This window comes from Engystomops pustulosus, chromosome 8 (genome assembly GCF_040894005.1).
Source record: "Engystomops pustulosus chromosome 8, aEngPut4.maternal, whole genome shotgun sequence".
Classification (NCBI taxonomy): Eukaryota; Metazoa; Chordata; class Amphibia; order Anura; family Leptodactylidae; genus Engystomops; species Engystomops pustulosus.
The window spans coordinates 104660821-104673982 of NC_092418.1; the positions used below are offsets into that span (position 1 = coordinate 104660821).

General features: G+C 50.4%; 1 protein-coding gene across 13 annotated transcripts in view; it reads left to right on the forward strand.

Annotated features, from left to right (window-relative positions):
- The window catches only part of KALRN (kalirin RhoGEF kinase), a 191847-nt gene extending 181907 nt beyond the window's left edge, over positions 1-9940 (forward strand). For all 13 annotated transcript variants that reach the window (XM_072122115.1, XM_072122114.1, XM_072122110.1 and 10 more), the window contains 9 exons: positions 60-87; positions 935-1100; positions 1643-1764; positions 2129-2260; positions 2353-2517; positions 2621-2699; positions 2830-3030; positions 8259-8397; positions 8473-9940. In XM_072122115.1, coding sequence (XP_071978216.1) covers positions 60-87; positions 935-1100; positions 1643-1764; positions 2129-2260; positions 2353-2517; positions 2621-2699; positions 2830-3030; positions 8259-8397; positions 8473-9018 — 1578 coding nt within the window. In that variant the 3' untranslated portion in view covers positions 9019-9940. The remainder of the gene's footprint in view (positions 1-59; positions 88-934; positions 1101-1642; positions 1765-2128; positions 2261-2352; positions 2518-2620; positions 2700-2829; positions 3031-8258; positions 8398-8472) is intronic.
- The last annotated feature ends 3222 nt before the right edge of the window (positions 9941-13162 follow it).

Consider the following 13162-nt stretch of genomic DNA (forward strand, 5'->3'; position numbering starts at 1 on the left):
CTGGGGTTGTTCTATACCATCAGGCGACTGAGAAGTAATCACTTTCCTTTTTCTTTTAGATCATGAATCCAAATTTCATACAGGAAGGTGAGTGACAGCTATGAAGATACATCCATCTACAGATCCCTCTGTAGCAGGGGTGTAGCTGGACAGATAGAAACAGACAGCAGAGGGGAAACCCTCTAAACATGTTACCCATCTCATTCTCGGAGACCGGCTGCTGTGATCTCTACTTTATACTGCACACAGAAAGAAGAGTATAGAAACCTTAGGGTATAGGGTGAGATAGAAACTTCCTATGACCTTTCCACTATCACTCAGGAGCTTCAGCAGAATAATATTGAAGATTATAGAGCAGTACTGATCTGTATTTATGAGCATAAAGCACTTGGGGTGAGAGAGAGAAACAGGAACAGACAGAGGCTGCTGGAGATAACAGGAGGCTTCTACCTCACTCCAAGTGATTTCTTCCCATCAGTACAAGTCTGTACTTCTCTATGATGTCTGATATGATTCTGCAGATGCTTCTTAGTGATAGACGGGACAGAGTCTGCTGGAGAAAACAGGAGTTTTCACTCAGAAGCATTGGCAGAATCATATCACACATTATAGAGCAGTACTGACCTGTACCGATGGGAATAAAGCACTTGGGGTTAGATAGAAACATACTATTAATTCTAGTAGCTCCTGGCTGTGTCTCTCCTCTATTCAGCACAATCATATATTATAGGTTCAAAAGCCTGAACTCATTATTTCCATGAGTTTATATCTTATATCTTTAAACTTTATGAAAAACAGCTCCCACTCCCCTGCATAGACATATTGTATCTAATAAGATTTCTGCTGCCTGTGGCCACCACTAGGGGGAGCCCTTTGCTGGGTGCTGTCTCTATAGACAGGACATGTCTCACCTTGGTCCATTGTTTCTGGACAGTGGCCCCGGAGTTCCTCCTAAACCTTGCGGACATCATCTGTGTAGTGGGCGACACTGTGACCCTACACTGCAAAGTGTGTGGACGACCAAAGCCCAATATCACATGGAGGGGACCGGACCAGAACATCCTGGATGGAGAGAGCAGCTCCTACACCATGACAGCGAGGTGAGACCCCAGCAGTCCCATGTAAAACAAGGCTTCATGACTGTGTAATCTCTAATGGACTTTTAGCCTCTGTTTTCCCACATTTTTCCACATCTCTGCTTGCTTTCGGTGAAGGATTACACTGTGATATATATTAATGTGTTCAGACACAATACATGTCACTGCTGAGGGTTTGTTACAGTGCATCAGTGTAGGAACCATCACCAATATCTCTGGCTGATATCTGCACTGACCCGGTACAGGAGGGGGGCCGCAGCGGGTCAGTCTCCAGACACCACAGTCCATTTATATGAAGACGGCAGCAGCCGCAATGTTACGCTTCTCCTTTCTGCGCTTGGATCAGTTTCGCACTTGTATTGATGGATGCATAAATACTTGCACCAGAACCTGTGGAGTTCTGCAGTTTTCATCATACGTGTGGTCTTACCCACACTGATACACTGTGACAGAGCTTCAGCTGTGTGATACGTTGAGTTGTTGGTCGCGGTGGTGGCTCTGCAGGTGTCCTGCTACTCCCCATCATCTCCTCCTTGTTCTTGTAGTGAGTCTGGAGACATCAGACTGCGGATCTGTAACCTCATGCCTCAGGACAGCGGCATCTACACCTGCGTGGCGACTAATGAGCATGGCTCCGCCTCCACGTCTGCCACCGTCAAAGTACAAGGTACAGTGTGTGGCCGCCATGTCACCAGTCATGTCAGTGTCCTGCTTGCTCTGGGACTGTCATGGTGACATCAGACCTCCTCCTCCCTTCGCAGCAACCAAACAATAACTGGGTCTCTTGGGGGTCTGCTGCACAGGTCACATGACAGGGTTAGCTTGTGTTGTCATGACAACCCCAGAGCAAGCAGGATATTTCCTGCAGCAGCTTGAAGATCAAGAGGAAATAAAAGACGAGACAAACGTGAGAATATGTGGGACTGTTCCCAACCCCAAGACCCCATAATCCCCCAATAGACGCCTCAATACAAGATGGGGCCCTAAGGACGGAGGTCAGTAATAAGGGTCCCCATGTGTTCTGCCTGCAGGTGTCCCTGGGGCCCCCTGCCAGCCCATCGCCCAGGAGAGGAGCAGCACCTCCGTCATCCTGCGCTGGCTGCCGCCCTCCAGCACCGGCAACTGCACCATATCGGGGTACACGGTGGAGTACAAGGATGAAGGTGAGGCCGAGCTGGGGAGGGGGTACGAAGCCTGTACTGTCCAGGCTGCGCCCCCACTCTGATGTCTTGTGATCAGCTCAGTTTCTCCACAGGTTCCCCAGTTTGGCAACAATCTGTCGCCTGCACCCTGGACACTTACATGGTGCTGGAGGACCTGAGACCTGGGGGCACCTACCAGTTCAGAGTCAGCGCCAGCAACCCCTGGGGCATCAGCCTCCCCAGCGACCCCTCCGAACCCGTCCGACTACCTGAGAACGGTGAGATGTGACCCCAATATCACAGGATGAAGTGCAAACACCTCCCCTTTCTACCCAAAATAAGAGACCCCCATATAATGACCTAAGAGCTTTGACTTTTTAGATGCAAACACGGACGGGTCCACCATCTGCTGGAAGGAGAACTTCGAGCAAATGTACCTGGAGCAGCAGGAGATCGGAAGGTAAAGCTACCCCCCCCCCCATATCTGTGCAGCCATTACTGCCCCCCATCTATATAACCACCTCTGCTCACCATCTAATGGCCTCTTCTAGATCACATCCTTTACTTTCCTGACCGTTCTCTCCATCCAGGGGAAGGTTTTCTGTAGTAAAGAAATGTGTCCACAAAAATTCTCGAAAAGAAGTTGCTGTAAAATTTGTCAACAAGAAGCTAAAGAAGCGAGAACAAGCGGCACATGAGGCGGCCCTGCTCCAGCACCTACAGCACCCACAGTACCTCACCCTACACGACACCTACGAGTCCAACAGCGCCTACATCCTTGTCCTGGACCTGTAAGTAATGAATGTAGTGATCTCCCCCTAGTGGTGGTGTATAATGTGTATATATTGAGCTCCCTCTAGTGGTGGTGCATATTCTGTATGTAGTGAGCTCCCCCTAGTGGTGGTGTATAATCTGTATGTAGTGATCTCCCCTTAGTGGTGGTGTATAATCTGTATGTAGTGAGCTCCCCCTAGTGGTGGTGTATAATCTGTATGTAGTGAGGAGCTCCTCCTAGTGGTGGTGTATAATCTGTATGTAGTGATCTCCCCCTAGTGGTGGTGTATAATCTGTATGTAGTGATCTCTCCCTAGTGGTGGTGTATAATGTGTATGTAGTAATCTCCCCCTAGTGGTGGTGTATAATCTGTATATAGTGAGCTCCCCCTAGTGGTGGTGTATAATCTGTATATAGTGAGCTCCCCCTAGTGGTGGTGTATAATCTGTATGTAGTGATCTCCCCCTAGTGGTGGTGTATAATGTGTATGGAGTGAGCTCCCCCTAGTGGTGACTGTGTATAATCTGTATGTAGTGAGCTCCCCCTAGTGGTGACTGTGTATAATCCGTATGTAGTGAGCTCCCCTAGTGGTGACTGTGTATAATCTGTATGTAGTGAGCTCCCCCTAGGGGTGACTGTGTATAATCTGTATGTAGTGATCTCCCCCTAGTGGTGGTGTATAATCTGTATGTAGTGATCTCCTCCTAGTGGTGGTGTATAATCTGTATGTAGTGAGCTCTCCCTAGTGGTGGTGTATAATCTGTATGTAGTGATCTCCCCCTAGTGGTGGTGTATAATCTGTATGTAGTGAGCTCTCCCTAGTGGTGGTGTATAATCTGTATGTAGTGATCTCCCCCTAGTGGTGACTGTGTTCAATCTGTATGTAGTGATCTCCTCCTAGTGGTGGTGTATAATCTGTATGTAGTGAGCTCTCCCTAGTGGTGGTGTATAATCTGTATGTAGTGAGCTCCCCCTAGTGGTGGTGTATAATCTGTATGTAGTGATCTCCCCCTAGTGGTGACTGTGTTCAATCTGTATGTAGTGATCTCCCCCTAGTGGTGACTGTGTTCAATCTGTATATAGTGATCTCCCCCTAGTGGTGGTGTATAATCTGTATGTAGTGATCTCCCCCTAGTGGTGGTGTATAATCTGTATGTAGTGATCTCCTCCTAGTGGTGGTGTATAATCTGTATGTAGTGATCTCCTCCTAGTGGTGGTGTATAATCTGTATGTAGTGAGCTCCCCCTAGTGGTGGTGTATTATCAGTATGTAGTGAGCTCCCCCTAGTGGTGGTGTATAATCTGTATGTAGTGATCTCCCCCTAGTGGTGGTGTATAATCTGTATGTAGTGAGCTCCCCCTAGTGGTGGTGTATAATCTGTATGTAGTGATCTCCCCCTAGTGGTGGTGTATAATCTGTATGTAATGATCTCTCCCTAGTGGTGGTGTATAATCTGTATGTAGTGATCTCTCCCTAGTGGTGGTGTATAATCTGTATGTAGTAATCTCTCCCTAGTGGTGGTGTATAATCTGTATGTAGTAATCTCCCCCTAGTGGTGGTGTATAATCTGTATATAGTGAGCTCCCCCTAGTGGTGGTGTATAATCTGTATATAGTGAGCTCCCCCTAGTGGTGGTGTATAATCTGTATGTAGTGATCTCCCCCTAGTGGTGGTGTATAATGTGTATGGAGTGAGCTCCCCCTAGTGGTGACTGTGTATAATCTGTATGTAGTGAGCTCCCCCTAGTGGTGACTGTGTATAATCTGTATGTAGTGAGCTCCCCCTAGTGGTGACTGTGTATAATCTGTATGTAGTGAGCTCCCCCTAGGGGTGACTGTGTATAATCTGTATGTAGTGATCTCCCCCTAGTGGTGGTGTATAATCTGTATGTAGTGATCTCCTCCTAGTGGTGGTGTATAATCTGTATGTAGTGAGCTCCTCCTAGTGGTGGTGTATAATCTGTATGTAGTGAGCTCTCCCTAGTGGTGGTGTATAATCTGTAAGTAGTGATCTCCCCCTAGTGGTGGTGTATAATCTGTATGTAGTGATCTCCCCCTAGTGGTGGTGTATAATGTGTATGTAGTGAGCTCCCCCTAGTGGTGGTGTATAATCTGTATGTAGTGATCTCCCCCTAGTGGTGGTGTATAATGTGTATGTAGTGAGCTCCTCCTAGTGGTGGTGTATAATGTGTATGTAGTGAGCTCCCCCTAGTGGTGGTGTATAATCTGTATGTAGTGATCTCCCCCTAGTGGTGGTGTATAATGTGTATGTAGTGAGCTCCCCCTAGTGGTGGTGTATAATCTGTATGTAGTGAGCTCCTCCTAGTGGTGGTGTATAATGTGTATGTAGTGAGCTCTCCCTAGTGGTGGTGTATAATCTGTATGTAGTGATCTCCCCCTAGTGGTGACTGTGTTCAATCTGTATGTAGTGATCTCCTCCTAGTGGTGGTGTATAATCTGTATGTAGTGAGCTCTCCCTAGTGGTGGTGTATAATCTGTATGTAGTGAGCTCCCCCTAGTGGTGGTGTATAATCTGTATGTAGTGATCTCCCCCTAGCGGTGGTGTATAATGTGTATGGAGTGAGCTCCCCCTAGTGGTGACTGTGTTCAATCTGTATGTAGTGATCTCCCCCTAGTGGTGACTGTGTTCAATCTGTATATAGTGATCTCCCCCTAGGGGTGACTGTGTATAATCTGTATGTAGTGAGCTCCCCCTAGTGGTGACTGTGTATAATCTGTATGTATTGAGCTCCCCCTAGTGGTGGTGTATAATCTGTATGTAGTGATCTCCCCCTAGTGGTGGTGTATAATCTGTATGTAGTGATCTCCCCCTAGTGGTGGTGTATAATCTGTATGTAGTGAGCTCCCCCTAGTGGTGGTGTATTATCAGTATGTAGTGAGCTCCCCCTAGTGGTGGTGTATAATCTGTATGTAGTGATCTCCCCCTAGTGGTGGTGTATAATCTGTATGTAGTGATCTCCCCCTAGTGGTGGTGTATAATCTGTATGTAGTGAGCTCCCCCTAGTGGTGGTGTATAATCTGTATGTAGTGATCTCTCCCTAGTGGTGGTGTATAATCTGTATGTAGTGATCTCTCCCTAGTGGTGGTGTATAATCTGTATGTAGTAATCTCCCCCTAGTGGTGGTGTATAATCTGTATGTAGTGAGCTCCTCCTAGTGGTGGTGTATAATCTGTATGTAGTGATCCCCCCTAGTGGTGGTGTATAATCTGTATGTAGTGATCTCCCCCTAGTGGTGGTGTATAATGTGTATGTAGTGATCTCCCCCTAGTGGTGGTGTATAATCTGTATGTAGTGATCTCCCCCTAGTGGTGGTGTATAATGTGTATGTAGTGAGCTCCCCTAGTGGTGGTGTATAATCTGTATGTAGTGATCCCCCCTAGTGGTGGTGTATAATCTGTATGTAGTGATCTCCCCCTAGTGGTGGTGTATAATCTGTATGTAGTGAGCTCCTCCTAGTGGTGGTGTATAATGTGTATGTAGTGATCTCCCCCTAGTGGTGGTGTATAATCTGTATGTAGTGATCTCCCCCTAGTGGTGGTGTATAATGTGTATGTAGTGATCTCCCCCTAGTGGTGGTGTATAATCTGTATGTAGTGATCTCCCCCTAGTGGTGGTGTATAATGTGTATGTAGTGAGCTCCTCCTAGTGGTGGTGTATAATGTGTATGTAGTGAGCTCCCCCTAGTGGTGGTGTATAATGTGTATGTAGTGAGCTCCCCCTAGTGGTGGTGTATAATCTGTATGTAGTGAGCTCCTCCTAGTGGTGGTGTATAATGTGTATGTAGTGAGCTCCCCCTAGTGGTGGTGTATAATCTGTATATAGTGATCTCCCCCTAGTGGTGGTATATAATCTGTATGTAGTGAGCTCCCCCTAGTGGTGGTGTATAATCTGTATGTAGTGAGCTCCTCCTAGTGGTGGTGTATAATGTGTATGTAGTGAGCTCCCCCTAGTGGTGGTGTATAATGTGTATGTAGTGAGCTCCCCCTAGTGGTGGTGTATAATGTGTATGTAGTGAGCTCCCCCTAGTGGTGGTGTATAATCTGTATGTAGTGAGCTCCCCCTAGTGGTGGTGTATAATGTGTATGTAGTGAGCTCCCCCTAGTGGTGGTGTATAATGTGTATGTAGTGATCTCCCCCTAGTGGTGGTGTATAACATGTATGTAGTGAGCTCCTCCTAGTGGTGGTGTATAATCTGTATGTAGTGAGCTCCCCCTAGTGGTGGTGTATAATCTGTATGTAGTGATCTCCCCCTAGTGGTGGTGTATAATCTGTATGTAGTGATCTCCTCCTAGTGGTGGTGTATAATCTGTATGTAGTGATCTCCCCCTAGTGGTGGTGTATAATCTGTATGTAGTGATCTCCCCCTAGTGGTGGTGTATAATCTGTATGTAGTGATCTCCTCCTAGTGGTGGGGTATAATCTGTATGTAGTGAGCTCCTCCTAGTGGTGGTGTATAATCTGTATGTAGTGATCTCCCCCTAGTGGTGTTGTATAATCTGTATGTAGTGAGCTCCCCCTAGTGGCGGTGTATAATCTGTATGTAGTGAGCTCCCCCTAGTGGTGGTGTATAATCTGTATGTAGTGAGCTCCCCCTAGTGGTGGTGTATAATCTGTATATAGTGAGCTCCACCTAGTGGTGGTGTATAATCTGTATGTAGTGATCTCCCCCTAGTGGTGGTGTATAATCTGTATGTAGTGAGCTCCCCCTAGTGGTGGTGTATAATCTGTATGTAGTGAGCTCCCCCTAGTGGTGGTGTATAATCTGTATGTAGTGATCTCCTCCTAGTGGTGGTGTATAATCTGTATGTAGTGAGCTCCACCTAGTGGTGGTGTATGATCTGTATGTAGTGAGCTCCCCCTAGTGGTGGTGTATAATCTGTATGTAGTGAGCTCCCCCTAGTGGTGGTGTATAATCTGTATGTAGTGAGCTCCCCCTAGTGGTGGTGTATAATCTGTATATAGTGAGCTCCACCTAGTGGTGGTGTATAATCTGTATGTAGTGAGCTCCCCCTAGTGGTGGTGTATAATCTGTATATAGTGAGCTCCACCTAGTGGTGGTGTATAATCTGTATGTAGTGATCTACCCCTAGTGGTGGTGTATAATCTGTATGTAGTGAGCTCCCCCTAGTGGTGGTGTATAATCTGTATGTAGTGAGCTCCCCCTAGTGGTGGTGTATAATCTGTATGTAGTGAGCTCCCCCTAATCTGATGTCTCCTCTCTCAGGGTGGAGGATGGGCGTCTGCTGGATTATCTGGTGAATCACGATGAGCTGATGGAGGAGACTGTGGTCTTCTATGTGAGGGACATCCTGGGTGCCCTCCAGTACCTGCACAGCTGCCGCGTCGCCCATTTGGACTTAAAGGTGAGTGGAGAATCCAGAACCTGTTCCAGATGTTGCCCCCGGTCTCTTCCTGACGTTTGTTGTTCTGTGTAACAGCCGGAGAATCTGATGATTGACCTGCGAGTGCCGGTGCCGCGGGTGAAGATCATTGACCTGGAGGACGCGGTGCAGATATGCGGCCATTGTTACAGGCACCCGCTGCTGGGGAGCCCGGAGTTTGCAGCTCCAGAGATGATCCGGGGGGCTGCGGTGACGCTGGCATCGGACATGTGGAGTTTGGGGGTGCTGGTGTACGTCATGCTGAGCGGGGTCTCCCCCTTCCTGGATGAGAGCAATGAGGAGACGTGCGTGAACATCTGCCGGGGGGATTACTCCTTCCCGCTGGATTATTTCTCTGGGGTCAGCGCCGCCGCTCAGGACTTTGTGCGAGCGACGCTGCAGGATGACGCCCGCTGGAGGCCGAACGTGGCCACGTGTCTCCTGCACCCGTGGCTGCAGCCGCAGTACAGTCACTACTCCAAGGTCCCGCTGGACACCTCGCGCCTCGCAGCCTTCATAGAGAGGCGCAAACACCAGAGCGACGCCCGGCCGCTGCCCCTCGCCAAGAGCTTCATCAGCAGCCGCAGCATCGCAGGGACATGATCCGGGACTTGCTTCGGTGCCGTGTAAGGTTTAACCCTTTGTGCTGCTATGGTCACATGACCCGGGTGGTCGTCACACACTGGATTTTCTGTAATAATCCGGTAACTGGAGATCGGAGCCATCACTGTGCAATGTCCGAGGCCGCCCCAGACCCGACCAATCAGAGGCCTCTTTATTTATTTCTGACTTTGGGTTTTGCCTCTGACAACTGTGGGGATGAAGGGGTTACAGGCGAACACAACAGATCTATACATATACTGTATATATACCCTATAGAGTGGCAACGACCTCACCACAGGAGCCTTAGAGACCCCCCAGACCATGTCACTGCCGCAGGGGGGTCCACACCAGACTCTGCCGCCATCACTGGGGTCACACACTGGAGGAGTAAAGGGTTAATGGTCCCCCCATCATACAGAGACTACAAAGGGACCCCAAAATACACAGACACATGAGAAGCCACCATATTTACTAACAACAGGCTCCGCCCCAATGACTATCACATCATCTATTATCACCCCTGACCCCAGGAGCTCACAATCTAATCTCCTATCACACACAATGCATCACTCCCATCATCCTCATGGGTGGGATTTAGTTTTGGCTCTGACTCCTATGTAGAGAAATGTCTGTGGGAGCGGCTATTATGTGGGGGAGGAGCCTTATATTCTAGGGGTGTGGCGTTGTATGATGCAGCCAGAGGGCGGAGTCATCAGTAGGGAGAAGAGACATTTTGTGTCATGTGACCTGCAGATGATCACACCATGTCACAGCCGGTGTCACTCCATGTGTCTCCTGCAGAGGGCGCCCCCCTACCATTATAATAAATAGTCTCTGACTGTTAACCCCTGAGATGCCCTGGGGGTCAAGTGTTGTTAATATTCGCTTTCTACAATGTGAAATAAAGAGAATGTCTGCCGCCTCCCAGAATCCTGAGTGGCTGATACCAGAGAACAAAGTGCCGCCATATTGTCCTCATGTTTCATGGTAGATCCTCCAGCCACACCCACAGCTGTGAGACATATATCACAGCGCTCTCCTCCAGTCACACCCAGAGCTGCCCTTGCTGGTATCACAGCGCTCTCCTCCAGTCACTCCCAAAGCTGCCCTTGTCACTCCCAGAGCTGCCCTCCCCTGTATCACAGTGCTCTCCTCCAGTCACCCCCAGAGCTGCTCTCGCCTGTGACACAGGGCTCTCCTCCAGTCACACCCAGAGCTGCCCTTGCCGGTATCACAGCGCTCTCCTCCAGTCACCCCCAGAGCTGCCCTCGCCTGTGACACAGCGCTTTTAACCAGTCACACCCAGAGCTGCCCTCGCCTGTATCACAGCACTCACCTCCAGTCACCCCCAGAGCTGCCCCCGCCTGTGACACAGCGCTCTCCTCCAGTCACTCCCAGAGCTGCCCCGCCTGTGACACAGCGCTCTCCTCCAGTCACTCCTAGAGCTGCCCCGCCTGTATCACAGCGCTGCCCTCCAGTCACTCCCAGAGCTGCCCTCGCCTGTATCACAGCGCTGCCCTCCAGTCACAGCCAGAGCTGCCCTCCAGTCACTCCCAGAGCTGCCCTCGCCTGTATCACAGCACTCACCTCCAGTCACCCCCAGAGCTGCCCCCGCCTGTGACACAGCGCTCTCCTCCAGTCACTCCCAGAGCTGCCCTCCCCTGTATCACCGCGCTCTCCTCCAGTCACCCCCAGAGCTGCCCTCGCCTGTGACACAGGGCTCTCCTCCAGTCACACCCAGAGCTGCCCTTGCCGGTATCACAGCGCTGCCCTCCAGTCACTCCCAGAGCTGCCCTCGCCTGTGACACAGGGCTCTCCTCCAGTCACACCCAGAGCTGCCCTTGCCGGTATCACAGCACTGCCCTCCAGTCACTCCCAGAGCTGCCCCCGCCTGTGACACAGCGCTCTCCTCCAGTCACTCCCAGAGCTGCCCCCGCCTGTGACACAGCGCTCTCCTCCAGTCACTCCCAGAGCTGCCCCCGCCTGTGACACAGCGCTCTCCTCCAGTCACTCCCAGAGCTGCCCCGCCTGTGACACAGCGCTCTCCTCCAGTCACTCCCAGAGCTGCCCCGCCTGTGACACAGCGCTCTCCTCCAGTCACTCCTAGAGCTGCCCTCGCCTGTATCACAGCGCTGCCCTCCAGTCACTCCCAGAGCTGCCCTCGCCTGTATCACCACGCTCTCCTCCAGTCACCCCCAGAGCTGCCCTCGCCTGTGACACAGGGCTCTCCTCCAGTCACACCCAGAGCTGCCCTTGCCGGTATCACAGCGCTGCCCTCCAGTCACTCCCAGAGCTGCCCCCGCCTGTGACACAGCGCTCTCCTCCAGTCACTCCCAGAGCTGCCCTCGCCTGTATGACAGCACTCTCCTCCAGTCACTCCCAGAGCTGCCCCGCCTGTGACACAGCGCTCTCCTTCAGTCACTCCCAGAGCTGCCCTCGCCTGTATCACGGCGCTCTCCTCCAGTCACTCCCAGAGCTGCCCTGGCACTCTCCTCCAGTCACTCCCAGAGCTGCCCTCGCCTGTATCACGGCGCTCTCCTCCAGTCACTCCCAGAGCTGCCCTGGCACTCTCCTCCAGTCACTCCCAGAGCTGCCCTCGCCTGTATCACGGCGCTCTCCTCCAGTCACTCCCAGAGCTGCCCTCGCCTGTATCACGGCGCTGCCCTCCAGTCACCCCCAGAGCTGTCCTCACCTGTGACACAGCGCTCTCCTCCAGTCACACCCAGAGCTGCCCTCGCCTGTATTACAGCACTCTCCTCCAGTCACTCCCAGAGCTGCCCCCGCCTGTGACACAGCGCTCTCCTCCAGTCACTCCCAGAGCTGCCCTCGCCTGTATCACATCGCTCTCCTCCAGTCACTCCCAGAGCTGCCCCGCCTGTGACACAACGCCCTCCTCCAGTCACTCCTAGAGCTGCCCTCGCCTGTATCACATCACTCTCCTCCAGTCACTCCCAGAGCTGCCCTCCAGCCACTCCCAGAGCTGCCCTCCAGCCACTCCCAGAGCTGCCCTCCAGCCACTCCCAGAGCTGCCCTCCAGTCACTCCCAGAGCTGCCCTCCCCTGTATCACGTATGGGTAGAGGAAAAAATGGCGCTACGGATGGGTGCGCTTGTAACCCAGAGAATTTTTACCAAAAACACGAATTGGTGTAGGAGCAAGGTAAGTATTTATTATAAATGGTTAAAATTTGGTTTCAAACATAGGTACATTGGTCCCTCTGCTGTATATAGATTTTATTTTGGAAAGAAAAGTAATTGTGGGTGAGAATGAAAAGAATAGCTCTGAGTATGAAGCTGCTCTGAGTGTTTGACATGGTTGAGTCGCTTCTTAAAAAATGGGATACGGCATGTGTGCCGAGGTTATGTGGGATGACTGTGTAGAGCAGGGGTCTCAAACTCGCGGCCCGCGGGCCAATATTTTGCGGCCCCCACCTGCATGGAGAGGGCAAGTCGCGCTGCATGGAGAGGGCTCATGGGCCGAGCCCTCTCCATAGCCGGTAAGTCTTTGCTGCATATTGCTAGTACCGATCACGGGTGTTTTCACAGCGATGGCTGCCGGCAAAGCTGCCGGCAGCCTCAAACAGATAGCGGCGCATGGGCGCCGCCATCTTACCTGGGATCGCCGCTCCCCGTGACGTCATCGGGGGGCGGCGATCCGTCTCCATGGTAGCCTCGGGTCTTCCGAAGACCCGAGGCTATTTCGTTTTAACCCCTTCATTACAATGTGCTGATAACACATTGTAATGAATGAGGAGGAAAATCCCCATATATTGCCATACTGTAGTATGGCAGTATATGATAGGATCGATCAGACAACCTAGGGTTAAAGTACCCTAGGGAGTCTGAAAAATAGTATAAATAAAAATACAAAAAAGTTAAAAAAAAAAAATGATAATAAAAAAACCTAAAATTTCAAATCACCCCCTTTCCCTAGAACTGACATAAATATAAATAAACAGTAAAAATCATAAACACATCAGGTATTGACGCGTCCGAAAATGCCCGATCTATCAAAATATGATAACGTTTTTTCAATGCGTTTAACCCCGTAACGGAAAATAGTGCCCAAAGTCGAAAATGGCACTTTTTTGCCATTTTGAAAAATATAAAAAATCTATAAAAAGTGATCAAAAGGTCGTACAGTCC